Source organism: Malania oleifera, chromosome 11 (genome assembly GCF_029873635.1).
Source record: "Malania oleifera isolate guangnan ecotype guangnan chromosome 11, ASM2987363v1, whole genome shotgun sequence".
Classification (NCBI taxonomy): Eukaryota; Viridiplantae; Streptophyta; class Magnoliopsida; order Santalales; family Ximeniaceae; genus Malania; species Malania oleifera.
In genome coordinates, this window is record NC_080427.1 from 28466918 (window position 1) to 28480934 (window position 14017).

The 14017-nt window shown below is 35.6% G+C and overlaps 1 protein-coding gene across 14 annotated transcripts in view; it reads right to left on the reverse strand.

The window, feature by feature from the left end:
- Nucleotides 1–8242: 8242 nt before the first annotated feature.
- Nucleotides 8243–14017, reverse strand: part of LOC131168179 (uncharacterized) — a 56085-nt gene continuing 50310 nt past the window's right edge. For 5 of the 14 annotated variants that reach the window (XM_058127449.1, XM_058127448.1, XM_058127447.1 and 2 more), the window contains 2 exons: nt 11166–11281; nt 8961–9550 (listed from right to left, as the gene is read on the reverse strand). In XM_058127449.1, the coding sequence (XP_057983432.1) occupies nt 9302–9550; nt 11166–11281 (365 nt within the window). In that variant the 3' untranslated portion in view covers nt 8961–9301. Of the gene's footprint in view, nt 8677–8960; nt 9551–11165; nt 11282–14017 lie in introns of those variants that run through there. The other 9 variants (XR_009140239.1, XR_009140234.1, XR_009140237.1 and 6 more) reach the window with 6 other exon arrangements.

Genomic DNA, 14017 nt, shown 5'->3' on the forward strand with positions numbered 1-14017 from the left:
GCACCGGTTGTGAAGTTAACAACCACCGAATCAGTTTTGAGCATTGTTGCCACAGAGAGTCTACATCTCAAGCAATTGGATGTGAAGACAGCATTTCTTCACGGTGATTTTAATGAGTAGATTTACATGCACCAACCAGAAGGATTCTTAATAAAAGGTAAAGAGGATCCTATGTGCAGATTGAAGAAGAGTTTGTATGGTCTCAAACAAGCTCCTAGGCAATGGTATAGAAAATTTGACAGCTTTATGCGCAGAAAAGATTTTCAGAAGTGCAATGTCTACCACTATTGCTACTTCAAGAGGTATCATTCTAACTATATCATACTATTGCTATATGTTCATGACATGTTAGTTGCAAGACCAGATATAGGAGAAATCAGGAAATTGAAGCAACAAATGTCAAAGGAGTTTGACATAAAGGACTTGGGTTCAGTCAAGCAAATATTTGGGAAGCGGATCTCCAGAGATAAGCAATAGGGAACATTGCGGCTATCTTAGTCGAATTATATTAGCCGTGTTTTATAGAGATTCAACATGAGCAGCGCCAAGGCAGTAAATACGCCATTAGCCAGTCACTTTCGTTTCGCCAAGGATTAGGCTCCCCAGACAGATGAAAAGAAGGACTTCATAGGTAAGGTACCTGACGCCTCAGCCATTGGAAGTCTCAAGTTCGTCATGGTTGGTACTAGACCAGACATTAGTCAAGTAGTGGGAGCTGTCAGCAGGTTTATGTCAAATCCAGGGAAGACTCACTGGGAAGTAGTGAAGTGGATTTTGAGATATCTACGTAACACTATTGATAAGTGTCTATATTTCGGCAAAGGAGATTTGAAAATTTGAAGATATGTTGATTCCGATTTTGCAGGTGAAATTGATCATCGCAGAAGCACCATTAGATATGTGTTTACTATTGGCACAACAGCTGTTAGTTGGATGTTACAGATACAGAAGATTGTTGTTTTATCCACTACAGAAGCTAAGTATGTAGTAGTGACGGAAGCCAGTAAAGAGATGATTTGTCTTCAAGGTTTGTTAACAGAGTTTGGAATAAAGCGGGAAAGAAATGTTTTGGGCAGCGACAGTCATAGTGTGATACATCTGGCAAAGAACTCTGTGTTTCATTCTAAAACCAAACATATTGGATTACGTTATCATTTTGTCCGATCTTTGTTAGAGGATAGATTGTTGATACTAGAAAAAATCTAAGGTAGCAGGAATTCGGCAGATATGTTGACAAAGGTGGTGATTACAGAGAAGCTGAAGTTGTGCTCAACTTCAGTTGGTTTTCATGCTTAAAGACATGTTTGAGCACATCATTATCTATATACTGGTTAAGATAGTATCTCTGTCTTCAAGTAAGAGATTGTTAAGCTGAAATGGAAATGAAGAAAATGGAAACGAATTAAATGGCCTTGAAGAGGATGAGTTGTAGATGAAAATGAGCCGCAAAGGAGCCAGATTTCATGCGCTGAAATGATAATGCCCACGTGCTAAAATAACTCATTAACTATCCCAATTACTCCCTTCCTTTCCTATCCATTTAATATAGTTATATAATGAAGCAATTGTATGTGAATGTGAACATAGTGAAGTGAGTAAGCGAGAAGTATGAGAGTGCTGAAGGTGAGAGAGAGAAAAATGTGAGAAAAGTTGAGTTGAGTGTGTGTCTCCTATTATTTTTCTCCTAGGTTATAGTATATTCAGTGTGCTCCATGGATGTACGTTAGATTAGACCGAACCATGTAAATCTGGTGTTCTTATTTTGTGTGCTTATTTTTCTTGTGTGTGTGATTATTATTCCCATATCCCTAACATCAAGTTGATAATTTTTTTTTTACCCAGCCGGATTGGCTTAAGTGGTAAGGATGACTTGTGACTTTATTGACCCCAAGCTTACGGGTTTGATTTTTCCTTAAGAGTTTACCCCAGTGAATTACCAAATATACCAATGTCATGTTAAATCATTAAGCAAAGTTATGGAGATTTAAGCTGAATGTGTAATTTTATTAAGATGAACACAATACGTCTACCTAAACATATTATGTTGGGTTAAAAAAAAAAATTTTTTTTTTTTGTAGAATAGAATGTCCCCAAATTAAATAGATCACGTTATTGTAGACAAATAAGTATGATTGGTTGTGTCCTCTTGCGGACATCCTAGTACGAGAGAAATTATACAGGAAACCTCCCCCTCTATGTGTTTGTGTGTCTATTTCCTTAATTATACAATTACTAAAAATGGGTCCCTCTTTGATATTAATGAATGTATGACCAATTTGTCATATGTCAAACATTAAGGAAACAGGTACACGAACACATAAAGGGGGAGGTCTATTGTATAATTTCTCCTAGTACGAGCATCCAATGGACTAATAAAAAAAGTATGGTATAAATTTTAGCTTATATGCATCTGGAGATGAATTAAAACAGTCCAACAACTATGTATAAGTTACATGCAACTAACTTTTAAATTCAGGTTGTTGGTTTAGATTTATTCCTTTTAAAAAGCGCATAATATGAAAAAGAAAATTACAAAAATATATCTAATGGCTTAAAATGTGCAAATGATTGAATTACAAAGAGCTCGTCTAAGGGTGGCAAAATGGGTCAGAACCCAATGAGTGACCTGTGATCTACTTTGTTTAAATCAGGTTCGGGTTTAGTAAAACCTGACCCGTTTAATAAACGGGTTAGGCGGGTTTGGGTTGGGTACCCATCAGGTTACTCATTTAATTTGATATATATATATATATATATATATATATATATATATATATATATATGTTTGTGTGTGTGTGTGCATGTTACATTAAAAAATATTAATTAAAGAGATATACTATTTTCTATATTTTATGTTTTTTTGTTAAGATATTAATAAATAAAATAAAAGAGTGTTTATATATACTTTATGTGAATGTTGTAAAAAAAAATTAAAAAAAAATAAATTATACTTTTAAACGGATACTTAATAGGTGTCCATTTATGACTCATTTATCAAACAGATGTATTTGGATTTATACGTTAGTCACCCATTAGTAAACGGATCAACCTAAACCCGAACTCAAATCCGTTTAACCTCTACCCACTTACGATCCGTTCAAACCTGACTGGCTAACCTGTTTTGCCACCCCTACTTCTAAGGAACCCTAATTCTAAAACAAGAGCTTTTGGCCTTCTCTCTCTCTCTCTCTCTCTCTCTCTCTCTCTCTCTCTCTCTCTCTCTCTCTCTCTCTCTCTACTTTTATTGATTTTAAAATTTTGTGCCATTATATTTGAGTTTGGTATTTTGCACCCTCAACCCGTCATCTTATAAACATATTAAAACCATTTGAATCATATTGAGTTGATTGATTGAGTTGAACAGTTTTATTAACACCCCTACTTATAATTGAATTTAAAAACTGCAACCAAATAAATAATCTTGTTACAAAAAAGTGGTATCTAAAGTCCACCATTATAATTATATTATTAGAAAAATTCGCATTGAATAAGGGTCAACAACCATATAATGTTCTAAGATTTTTGTTTAACCAAAAAGGTCAAAAAAGCCTACTGCTTTATAATTGCAGCAATAAGAATTATGGGATGGCAAAGTGCAAAGGCTTACTTTGTCATTTTGGCCAACATATTTTTTTTTAATAGATAAAATTTTTAATGGCCTTCAATTATTGCAATAATTGTGTTTATTATTATTTTGGCATTTAGATCTCTGTCTCCTTTTCTTTAAATAGTTGGCTTTTTTATTTAATTAAAAAAATAGCACAGGTAAAATTTTAAAAAGTCATCTTAATATCTATTTTTGACGCACGAGGAAGGAAAATAAGTATATCGTAAAAGCAATAACTTTTGTCATTCATGATTAATAGAAAAGACAAGAAAAATGTCATCATGATTTCACTAAATTTGTAGTAACTGAGTATTGTTAAAAGGAAAGTTTGACTTGATAGGAAGGACCATCATGAATATTATTTTATGATTGTTACTTGATCATTCTAATAAAACCAAAACTTTAAGATGTAGAATAATACATAATGAAACTTACTCGCACTACACGATTTACTAATGAATTTGATAGTGAATCATCCTAAAATACAATAAAACCCAAGCTAACATTGAAGAAAAAAAAAAAAACTTTTGAATTAAAAAGGACTAATCATCCTTTTTATTAAAAAAAAATTACTTATTTTCATTTACAAAAAAAAAAAAAACATAATAAAATTAAAAAGAACTCTCCTTAATATCATTATCAACGTGTAAGGAAACATTTTTCTGTATTAATCACTTAAGAGATGACATGTGTAAGGTAAGTACGACAAAGAAAGACGAATATCATTCTTACCTTCTTTCAAAAAATAAATTATTGTAAGGGATATTTATTTGTCTCAAAGTACTAAGTAATTGATACATTCATGTCCCATAAATTTAGCACGAAAATCAAATATTACATAATATAAAGTTAGAAATGAGACTTCAATATTTTTCCCCAAAAAAAAAAAAAAGAAGAATAGATTTTTAGGTAAAATTTAATCTCCTATATTACATTCCTAAAAACCCTTTAAAAATTTATTTCAAATCAAATACTTCCAAAAACAAAAAGTAGCATTAGCCTACTTTTCATATAATGAGTAACCTCGTGACGAGCAAAAAAAAAAGAAAAATATTAGTCTATATTCCATTTTACGAGTACCTCATGATGAGAGAAAGAAATATACGGTTCACAAGGAGTATTTGGGTCGAAGTAATGCACTCCAAGACTCCAAAATATTTTATATTTGGCAGATGCGGAATGTAAAAGGTTTTGTACTAAGTATAGGGTAATAATGTATGCACCAAGGGTTGGCTCAAGTAAACATGATTCAATATGAAATCCATATTTTAGTGTATGTTAATACATATTCAAAAAATTCAAGATTGCTGTCGCACAAATTGTCATGATTCATGATTCGATAGGAGGTGCCGCCCTCTTTTATTAATAAATAAATAAATAAAATAAAATAAAATTGTCATGAGTCTCCCCCCATCCCTATTTCCACTTAATTTCTCCTTTTTAAAAGTTAATATTTGGTAACAATCCATTTGATAAATGCAGAAGTGAAGTGGGGTTAAGATCCATGTCACTGTGTGTACAAGGGACATTTTCTCTTCAGTCTTCAGGACATTAGATGGTTTACCAGTTATAGTTCTCACCAATTCCCCAGCTCTTGAAGGTCAAACCTCAGCTTCCAAATGGCTTATTGCCCTCATCCAGACCCACTTCAGTGTAAGTTGGTGTCTCAAAGTTAATGCCTGCCATGAAAAATGAATAACTTGTTGAAGGAGCCTTTAAAACTTTCTTCACATAGGCATGGTTTATAGCAACAATGTATGGCTCATTTTGGTGTATGTCCCTTCTTTCTTTCTTTTTTCTTGTGTGGGTTTTTAGAGAAAGCAAGAGGGCTAGGCTAGAATAGGCTAGGGCAATACAATTATGGAGAAAACTCAAGAAGGACCATCTCTCTACTTTTGTGAGACTCTCAAGACTTGAAGGATTTGTTTAGACAAAGAATTTTGCTTGAGATTGAATATAAAAGAAAAGTTATTCTCTATTATATTTTTCTTCCCTATATCATATACTGTAAAATGAAAATATATTCTAATGTAATTGAAAATGAAGAAAAGTTAAATATTAATGATGTGTAAAATTAAAATTTTATTTATTGATTTGGTATATATATTTTTTTAATTTTCTTTCTTACTTTCTAATGACAACCAAACATGAAAATGTGAATTCTTTTATTCTTTTCCTTTCCATTCTTTCATATTTTCCAAGTTTTGAACGGCGCCTGAGTAATTAGAGAGGGTGGCTAACTCAACTATTTTAGAAATGATTGAAGTGCAAGGTAGTTTCCTCGATCATAAAGCTAGAGGGTGGTTGTCCTCACGCCCCTCCTTGTGTTTGCCTCGATGAGCATGTGTATGGTTTGTAGCCTCTGAGATGGGCATGGTGTGACAACATAATTAATTTATCTTTTTTTTGTTTGTTTTTACTTGATAGCCCTCTAGCCCTGGACTATATAATGCATGTAAAATTTCTTGTCCCAAAAACACAACTAATATGTAGAAATTTTTCAAGATATATAGAACTTCTAAGTTCAAACCAATGGAATGTTTAAGACACACTAGTCTTTGACCCTTATGTTAAAAAATCATTTTTTTTGTAAAAAGAAAGCATCATCATAAACCTAATTTAGTCATGACTCCATAGTTCTAGCAATGTCCAAATTAAAATTTTAATTTAATGTGAATTTAGAATGACAATCATATTCTTTGAACATCACTTATGAATGCCAGAAGATGTGATAGCAAAAGCATATTTAGTCCCAATGAGGCAACATGCATAAACTCATTAATTGTCATGGTATAAAGAATGAAATAAAATATATGATCAAATGTATTTGGTTATAAGATAATACTATGCATAAGAAAAAAAATAATCCAACTTAAGAAATAGTGTCTACTCAAACGCCTCTAAGGCATCTTTCAATTGACCTAGATGTTAACAGAACTCTCTATCCTAGAATATTTCCCATGACATCTATATATTCTTGATGTCCATCTCAAACCTTAAAGAAGGGATCCTCTTGCTTCTAGTTCTCTTCTTCAATGAAGCCCTCTTTCTAATGACACTACAGAAGACTTAAATTTTCAAGAAACCGTTAACTTCTTATCGGGAGCTTTCCTTCTTAATGCGAAGTATTTCTTGCATGCTCTGGCTCTTTACCCTCCTACGCTATATTGTACTTTACCATACCCTCTCCTCAAGGGACACTATTACTTAAGTACTTATAACTTCTTCGTTTGTAAATTCCCTTCCAAGCTTGTTTGGCTTGCCCTTGCAACCCCCTTAGCTTTCACATCATGTAGGCATGTTCATAAATTATAAGTTAAAGTCATACTTATACACTGGCTTCCTTTTCTATTTCCATTTCTTCTCTTCTCAAGCCAGTATTTCCTATTGCTAGACAATCACTAGTAGCTTAACAATTTGTTCTTTACTTTCTTTTAGTTTTAGTTTAGCCCCTCAAGTCACTTCAAATTTGATTATTCTTTTGAAGGGTTTTTGGTAATTTGCCTTTGGCCTAATAAGGTCTCTTTTAGCTCCCTTGATAACTTCTTTTGCCATGGACATGGCTTACTTTTGATTTGAGATAGTGTAATTATCTTTCTCTCTTTGCCTATTTCCGCGATACCTCATTTCCTTCATCCATTCATCATGTAAGAATCTCCAACGTTGCTATTAGTTCACTAAAACGGATCTTTATTATTTTGGAGGACTCGCTACTTTTAGACCTCTCTTTTGAAAGTTACATTACGGTTTCTTTGAATTCTTCTCTTTCAATTGCACTCTCTTTCACAAGTGGGGTTTGTCACCACCTATTATTTATTTACCTAGCTCCTTCCTTGGACATTCCAATTTTAAGCTACAATTTTCCCACTTGAACATATTCTTTTGGAAACAAGAGAGACCCCTCTACTCTAATGGCCTCAATCACAATCTGCCATGTTATTATTTGTTTGTACAAATATTTATGTATGGCTAAGGATAAGCTCTTTATTTAACCTAATTCCAATATTGGCCCAAGAGGTTGAGTCACTGGGTCAATAGTCGTCAACTGATAGTTGGATCAATAATAATATACTCAATATTTTTATAACATTTTTAAAAATAATGTATAAATATTAATAAAATTGTGTCTTAAATTCAATATAAATTCAAAATCACAGCTATAATTCAAACATCAAAAATCAAGGTAAAGTGTCATATCCATGTAGACAACCCAATCTCCGTGCATATTACAAGAGACAAAATATCATGGGCAAAATAAAATAAAATCTTCACTCTCAATTTAGTCTATTCATTCACATTTCAGGTTGTGACATAACTTACCAATTCATCATATATGCGTGTATTTACAAGCAATTGAATAAGAAAATATAAAATTAAGCGTAAAAACTGTGCAAAAGTTTTTTTTTTTTTTTTTAAATTTAAAAGCAATAAAATGGGGTAAAAAAATTCATCTGGGTGATTTTAACTTGGCCGAATCATCACCCATATTCACACAATTCGCCTTTAAAAAAAAAAAAAAAAAGAGGCTTTTCAAAAAAATTGTTGATTTGTTGATATAGATATTTTCAGACTTAAATTTAAATTTATATAAATTTTAAAATAATTTAATATCCCATATTATTCTCTCTCCAAATATAGCATAAAAATATTTTTATTCACCTTTTAACATATCAGGCTGGAATTTAATGTCACACAACCTTCAAGGGTTCTGCCAAAACCAACTTGGGATATCTCTTTCCCTTTTTTTTAACATTACAGTTATGATTTGGTGGTAAAACTGAAACCACAGCTACAGAGAGACTGCCGGCAGGACCGAGAAGGGACAAAGTCCTCTTTTTAAACCCTAACGGTGAAACAAACAGCAGGTCGACAAACGCCTCAGTGCAAATTAAAGAAGGTATTTAATGCATGAAATTGCTGAGAGACCCCTTTCTTTGTCCTGCACTGCCTGCTGCTCCCAGCACACTGTATTTGCTATAAGACCCATCACCTACCTTTCGCCGGCTACCACCCAACTACCCGTAAAAAATGAAATTCTTCTTTTATGATCCTAGATAGCTGTGCCATTTCTGTAGAAGAAAAAATGAATATACACATATTAATACGCTGCAGAGAGCATTAAACAATGAATTTACAAGCTACCACAATTAACAACAATAAATGAAATGTTTCTCTGTCCAAAGAAGAGAAGATAAGACTCGGGGAACATGGGATTCAGAATGCTCCATTTGCTGAAGGAAGATCTTTTTAAAGATAAATAAATAAATAAAAGGAAGCTTTGACTCTTGCTCTTTATATATTAATCACAGGCAGTGCATGGATTAGGGTTTTGGTCTTTGATTCTGCAAGATTGTTGACCTGAATTCTTTTTCCCATAAAGGGGGAAGCATGAAGCATGTGATGGAATTAATATTTGCACGCATCATGTGACAGGGCAATAAAAGTTTCAGACATACAGTATCTGGTAGGTAACCAAAAACATGGGCCCACGCTCTAATCCTATATGGTTAAATAACAAGAAGAGTGCATTACACTTGCTTATTAGAAAGAAACGTGTAGAACTGGGAAGGCATACGCTATAGACCAATTTCTGGGTTAATTTTATCACGTACAAATTGGCGTCGTTTTGCTTGCCTAGGAATAGGATGGTGCCAAATCAGTTTCATTTTGGGTTTTCAATCGAATTCCAGCATTTTATAGCTTGGAGGCATGGGCAGTGAGTTTGCTCAAAGCAACTGCAGTCTTTGAACCAGATGGGCGCCCCAAATGCCTGCTAATGAAATCCCCAGCCAACGTTAGCTTTCGAAGATCCACATTGGTTTTCACTCCAAGCCCATGCAGCATGTAAACAACATCTTCGGTGGCAACATTCCCAGAAGCACCTTTAGCATATGGGCAACCCCCAAGACCAGAGACTGATGAATCCACTGAGCTTATCCCCATCTGTGAATACAAGATTTTTTAATCAGAATATGTAACAAAGCAAATGCAAGAAAATTGTAATGAATGTTCAAAATGAAGAAATTGATGTTTAATCATCGATTATATCAGCAATAATGACATGTCAACAGATTGTCGCTATCAACATAATCTAAGATAATATAAGCAGGGTTCAAGCATGGTTAAGCATTCAATATCCAGATCAATGGGCAATTATTAGGGCAGATGGAAGATAAAAAACTAGCCCCCAACTTTCCCCGAGGGCACCTGTTCCACGAGAAATGGTATTTATCAATTTATAGCAAGAAACCAAACCACATTGCCCCAAGGAGTTCAATGCCAACAATGGATCTTTAATTAGTTAGTAAACAATAAAGTCATTATTAAATTACAGCAAATTGCAATTACCATGTATTATACATAGAACCTGCCCCTGTAAAATTAGGAGAATAGTGACTGCAAAATAGTGTCCAATATTATTTATGAGTAGCAAGAAGGAAAAATATATCCAAATTTCAGGATTTTGGTGGTAAAAATCTTTGTATGACATAAATCTTATTTTTTTTTTTTTGAAAAATATATATGGAGAACTATCTTTAACATTACAGTTCAATTACATTTCCTTTGATAATAAAAGAATTCGTTCAATCAAAATTGAATGTAATAAAATGCAACAAGACAAAAACAGATGCAGTTGATTCATGTCTAAGCTGGGGATCTCTAAGGAAGCATAAGTGGCAGATTTTGGGTCTAATAGTTCTTGGAAATGGCCTAGAAGGTTTCCCTTGACCCTGCAGTAGAGGATACAGTGACATGGAATGCTTCTTCATCTACGGAGTTCACATTCAGCTCCGCCTGGGAGCTTATTAGAACCAAGAAAAATATTGTTCCTTGTTTAAAGCCATCTGGTTCAAAAAATCTATTCCTAAACATAGTTTTATTGCTTGGTTAACTGCGAGAGACAGACTTCCTACTCTACAAAAGGGTAAAGCCAAGGGTTTCATTTGCAAATTCTGTGATGATTCAATTGAAGAGAGAAATCATATTTATCTTTAGTTGTAGAACTACTAAAAGAATTGTTGAGGCTACTTGTGCTGCTCTAAATAAACATAGAAACTTCATCTCCTGTAATGATGAGATTGGAAAGTCTCTTCTATACCAAAAGAAGAGGAAGGGGTGCAAGCAGGCTAATTTGGTCCTCTGCTATCTACTATGTTTGGAGAGTCAGAAACTCTCTTCTTCATGATCAGATGATTCAGATTCATCCTATGGTTGATGAGATTGTGGGCAAAATTGTTCAAGAGGACAGATTGAAGCTATTTTAGCTGTGGGGCCGGCTGCTTGTCACTGCTTAGCAGTTTCTATGTGTGATTCTTGCCTTGAGGCTTTTGAAGCTTTTTGTTACTTTGTATGTATTTCCTGGTGCTAATAATATTCTTCTTACCTTGTGCGGGGAAAAAAAAATAACAATAGTTATTTTTAATTGTAATAATGAAAATAAATTATAATTAGTATCTTCTAATTATACTTTTTGCAATAATAATAATAATAATAATAATAATGATGATGATGAGGGTGATGCTGATGATGTCATGAAAGTGAACAGAAGAGTGCTTACTTGGAGTGATATGAGAATATTTGAAAGAGCTTGCCCATAAGTATCATGGAAGTGAACAGCAAGCTTATCAACAGGTACAACTCCAATAACAGCTTCAAGCATTGGAATGACGGTACCTGGGCCAGATGAAGCCAGAGAATTCGAAACTAAAAATATGCAGACCAAGAAAAGTAAAACCAGAACAGAAACAAAAGTTAAACCATCTGGGAAGAGGTTAATTAAGGCTTCACAAGGTAAAAGTTTGCCACAAAACTAGTTTGCGGAGGAAATTTTGTATAAAAAGGGGTCGTTTTTATCACTTAGTGAAAAAGTAAGAATATAAGTCAGAATTTTTTCTTTTTTTATTGCCATAAACCTTATACTTCCATTTTATTGGTATCGCTGTGGGTTGGCAGGTGGCAGTCTAGCATGGAAAGGCATCAAAATGCCAACCTACACTCATCCCCTTAGGTCCATGAGCATGACTTTAATAAAAAGACTTTGGCACATGTATTACACAATCATATTTCAATAATTAGTAACAAATACATTAACTAAGTCTGCTTGGTATCGTCACTGTTTTTTATTTTTTGTTTCTATTTCTCAACAGTCAAAAAACCTGACAGGGATTCGGAGGCCACATCCGCTGGGGGTTTGAATGAGTTAGACAATACAGCCTTTCCACTCTCAATGGAGAAATTGAACGGAAAAAACTTCCGTGAATGGGCTCAATCTATAAAATTGGTGATTGAAGGAAAAGGGAAACTGGGTTACCTTATCGGTGAACAGAGAAAACCAGACCCTACCGATGCTATCGCCTTGCAAAAATGGAGGTCCAAAAACTCCATGGTCACAGCTTGGCTCATCAACTCGATGAAGCCGGCGATTGGAAAAATCTACCTGTTCTTGCCTACAACAAAGGATGTCTGGGACGCCGTTCGTGAAACCTACTCTGATGTCGAGAGTTATTCGCAAATCTTCGAAATCAAAACCCAGTTGTGGCAGATGAGGCAAGGCGATAGAGATGTCACGGAGTATTTCATGAAGATGACCCATCTCTGGTAGGAGCTCGATCGAAGCATCGAAGAGGAATGGGAGTGCTCCAGTGACAGCACGCGATACAGGAGGAGGCTCGAAAACAACGGGTCTTCGAGTTCTTGGCCGGCCTCAACCGAGATCTCGACAAAGTGCGGGGACAAATCCTCGGCCGGCGACCTCTACCTTCAACCCGAGAAGTATTCGTTGAGGTAAGAAGGAAGGAGAGCAAGAGACAAGTGATGCTGAGGCCCCAAGGAGATCGTATCGGGCCGGACATGTCCGTTTAAAATCTGAGTACAAATGGGAATGAGCCAAATCCCAATGGGCCTGACGTCTCGGCCCTTATATCAAAAGGCCCTACGGGAGATATTGGGTCCCGAACTCGTATAGCAAGCTTCTGAGAAGGTCGGTTTGATCAGGGATAGGATTAAATCAGCTCAGAGTCGGCAAAGAGTTACGTGACTGTTCGCCGCCGTGAGTTGGAGTTCGAGGTGGGGGGTAAGATATTCTTGCGGATCGCTCCAATGAAAGAAGTGATGAGGTTCGGGAAGAAGGGCAAGCTGACCCCGAGGTATATCGGACCATTCGAGGTATTGGAACGAGTGGGTCCAGTGGCCTACAGGATTGCACTACCCCCAGCGCTCTCGAGAATCCATGATGTGTTTCACGTATCCATGTTGAGGAGGTACATGTTGGATCCGTCACATGTGATTAGTTACGAATCTTTAGAGATTGAGGATGCTTGGGCGTATGAAGAGATACCAATTCAGATTCTGGACCGTAAAGTTCAGAAGCTGCGTACCAAGGAGATACCGTTAGTGAAGGTACTGTGGCGGAATTAAGCGGTTGAGGAAGCTTCTTGGGAGTTAGAGACAAAAATATGCCAAAAATATTCACAATTGTTTTGAGTAGTAGTTTTGGGGTAGCAGGATCGGTATAGGTATGTATGTATGTAATATTATGCTATTGTAGTAACGTTGTGTGGTTAGTCTCTGCGAGAGTTTTGTGATTTTGTGGACTCTCGAGATGGTATGTATGTAACCACGGTATATTCCTCCGCCATTAAGGGTATGTATGCATTTGGGACGGGGTTGCTATGTGGGTGGCTATCGGCTCTTTCTAGAGTCGGGTATGCATTTAGGTATGTTGTTGAGTTGGCAAATGAGAGATTACAAATTTCGAGGATGAAATTTTTGTAAGGAGGGTAGGTTTACAACCCGACCCGAGATAGGTGTATTAAATAAATAAGAAAAGAGAAGGAAAATTAAAAAGGTAAAAAATCAGTAGGACTCATCGACGAGGCTTCTTTTCTCGTCGATGAGGTCTCGCGTACAGCTCGGCGACGAGGTTCAGTGGTTTGTCGACGAGGAGATACCGAGGGATTTTGGGAAATTTTGAAATCTCAGGCTTGTCGACGAGGCCACCTTGGCGTCAACAAACTTCCTTCTACAGCCCGTCAACGAGGACGTCGTCTCGTCAACGAGTTTGACCAGGTCAACTTGCTTATATATATCTTTTAGCTTTGCTTAATGAAGAAGAAACCAAAACCCTCTCTCTCTCTCTAGAACTTGAACACATACTCTCTCTCTCTAGAACTTGAACACTCTCTCTCTCTCTAGGATTTCGAACCGTCGGTTGCCGAAATCAACGATCCGACGTTGCTACATGGATCAGGAGGAGAATCTCTATGTTTATAGCGAATCGGAAATTCGATTCACGGAGTTTCGGGTTTTGACCAAAAATCGAGGTAAGGGTCCGATTTCGTTTTCGTTTCAGTAGATCTGTAGAGAATAGTATTGTAAGGAAATATTGTTCTTCGTTGTTTAGGTTTTGGT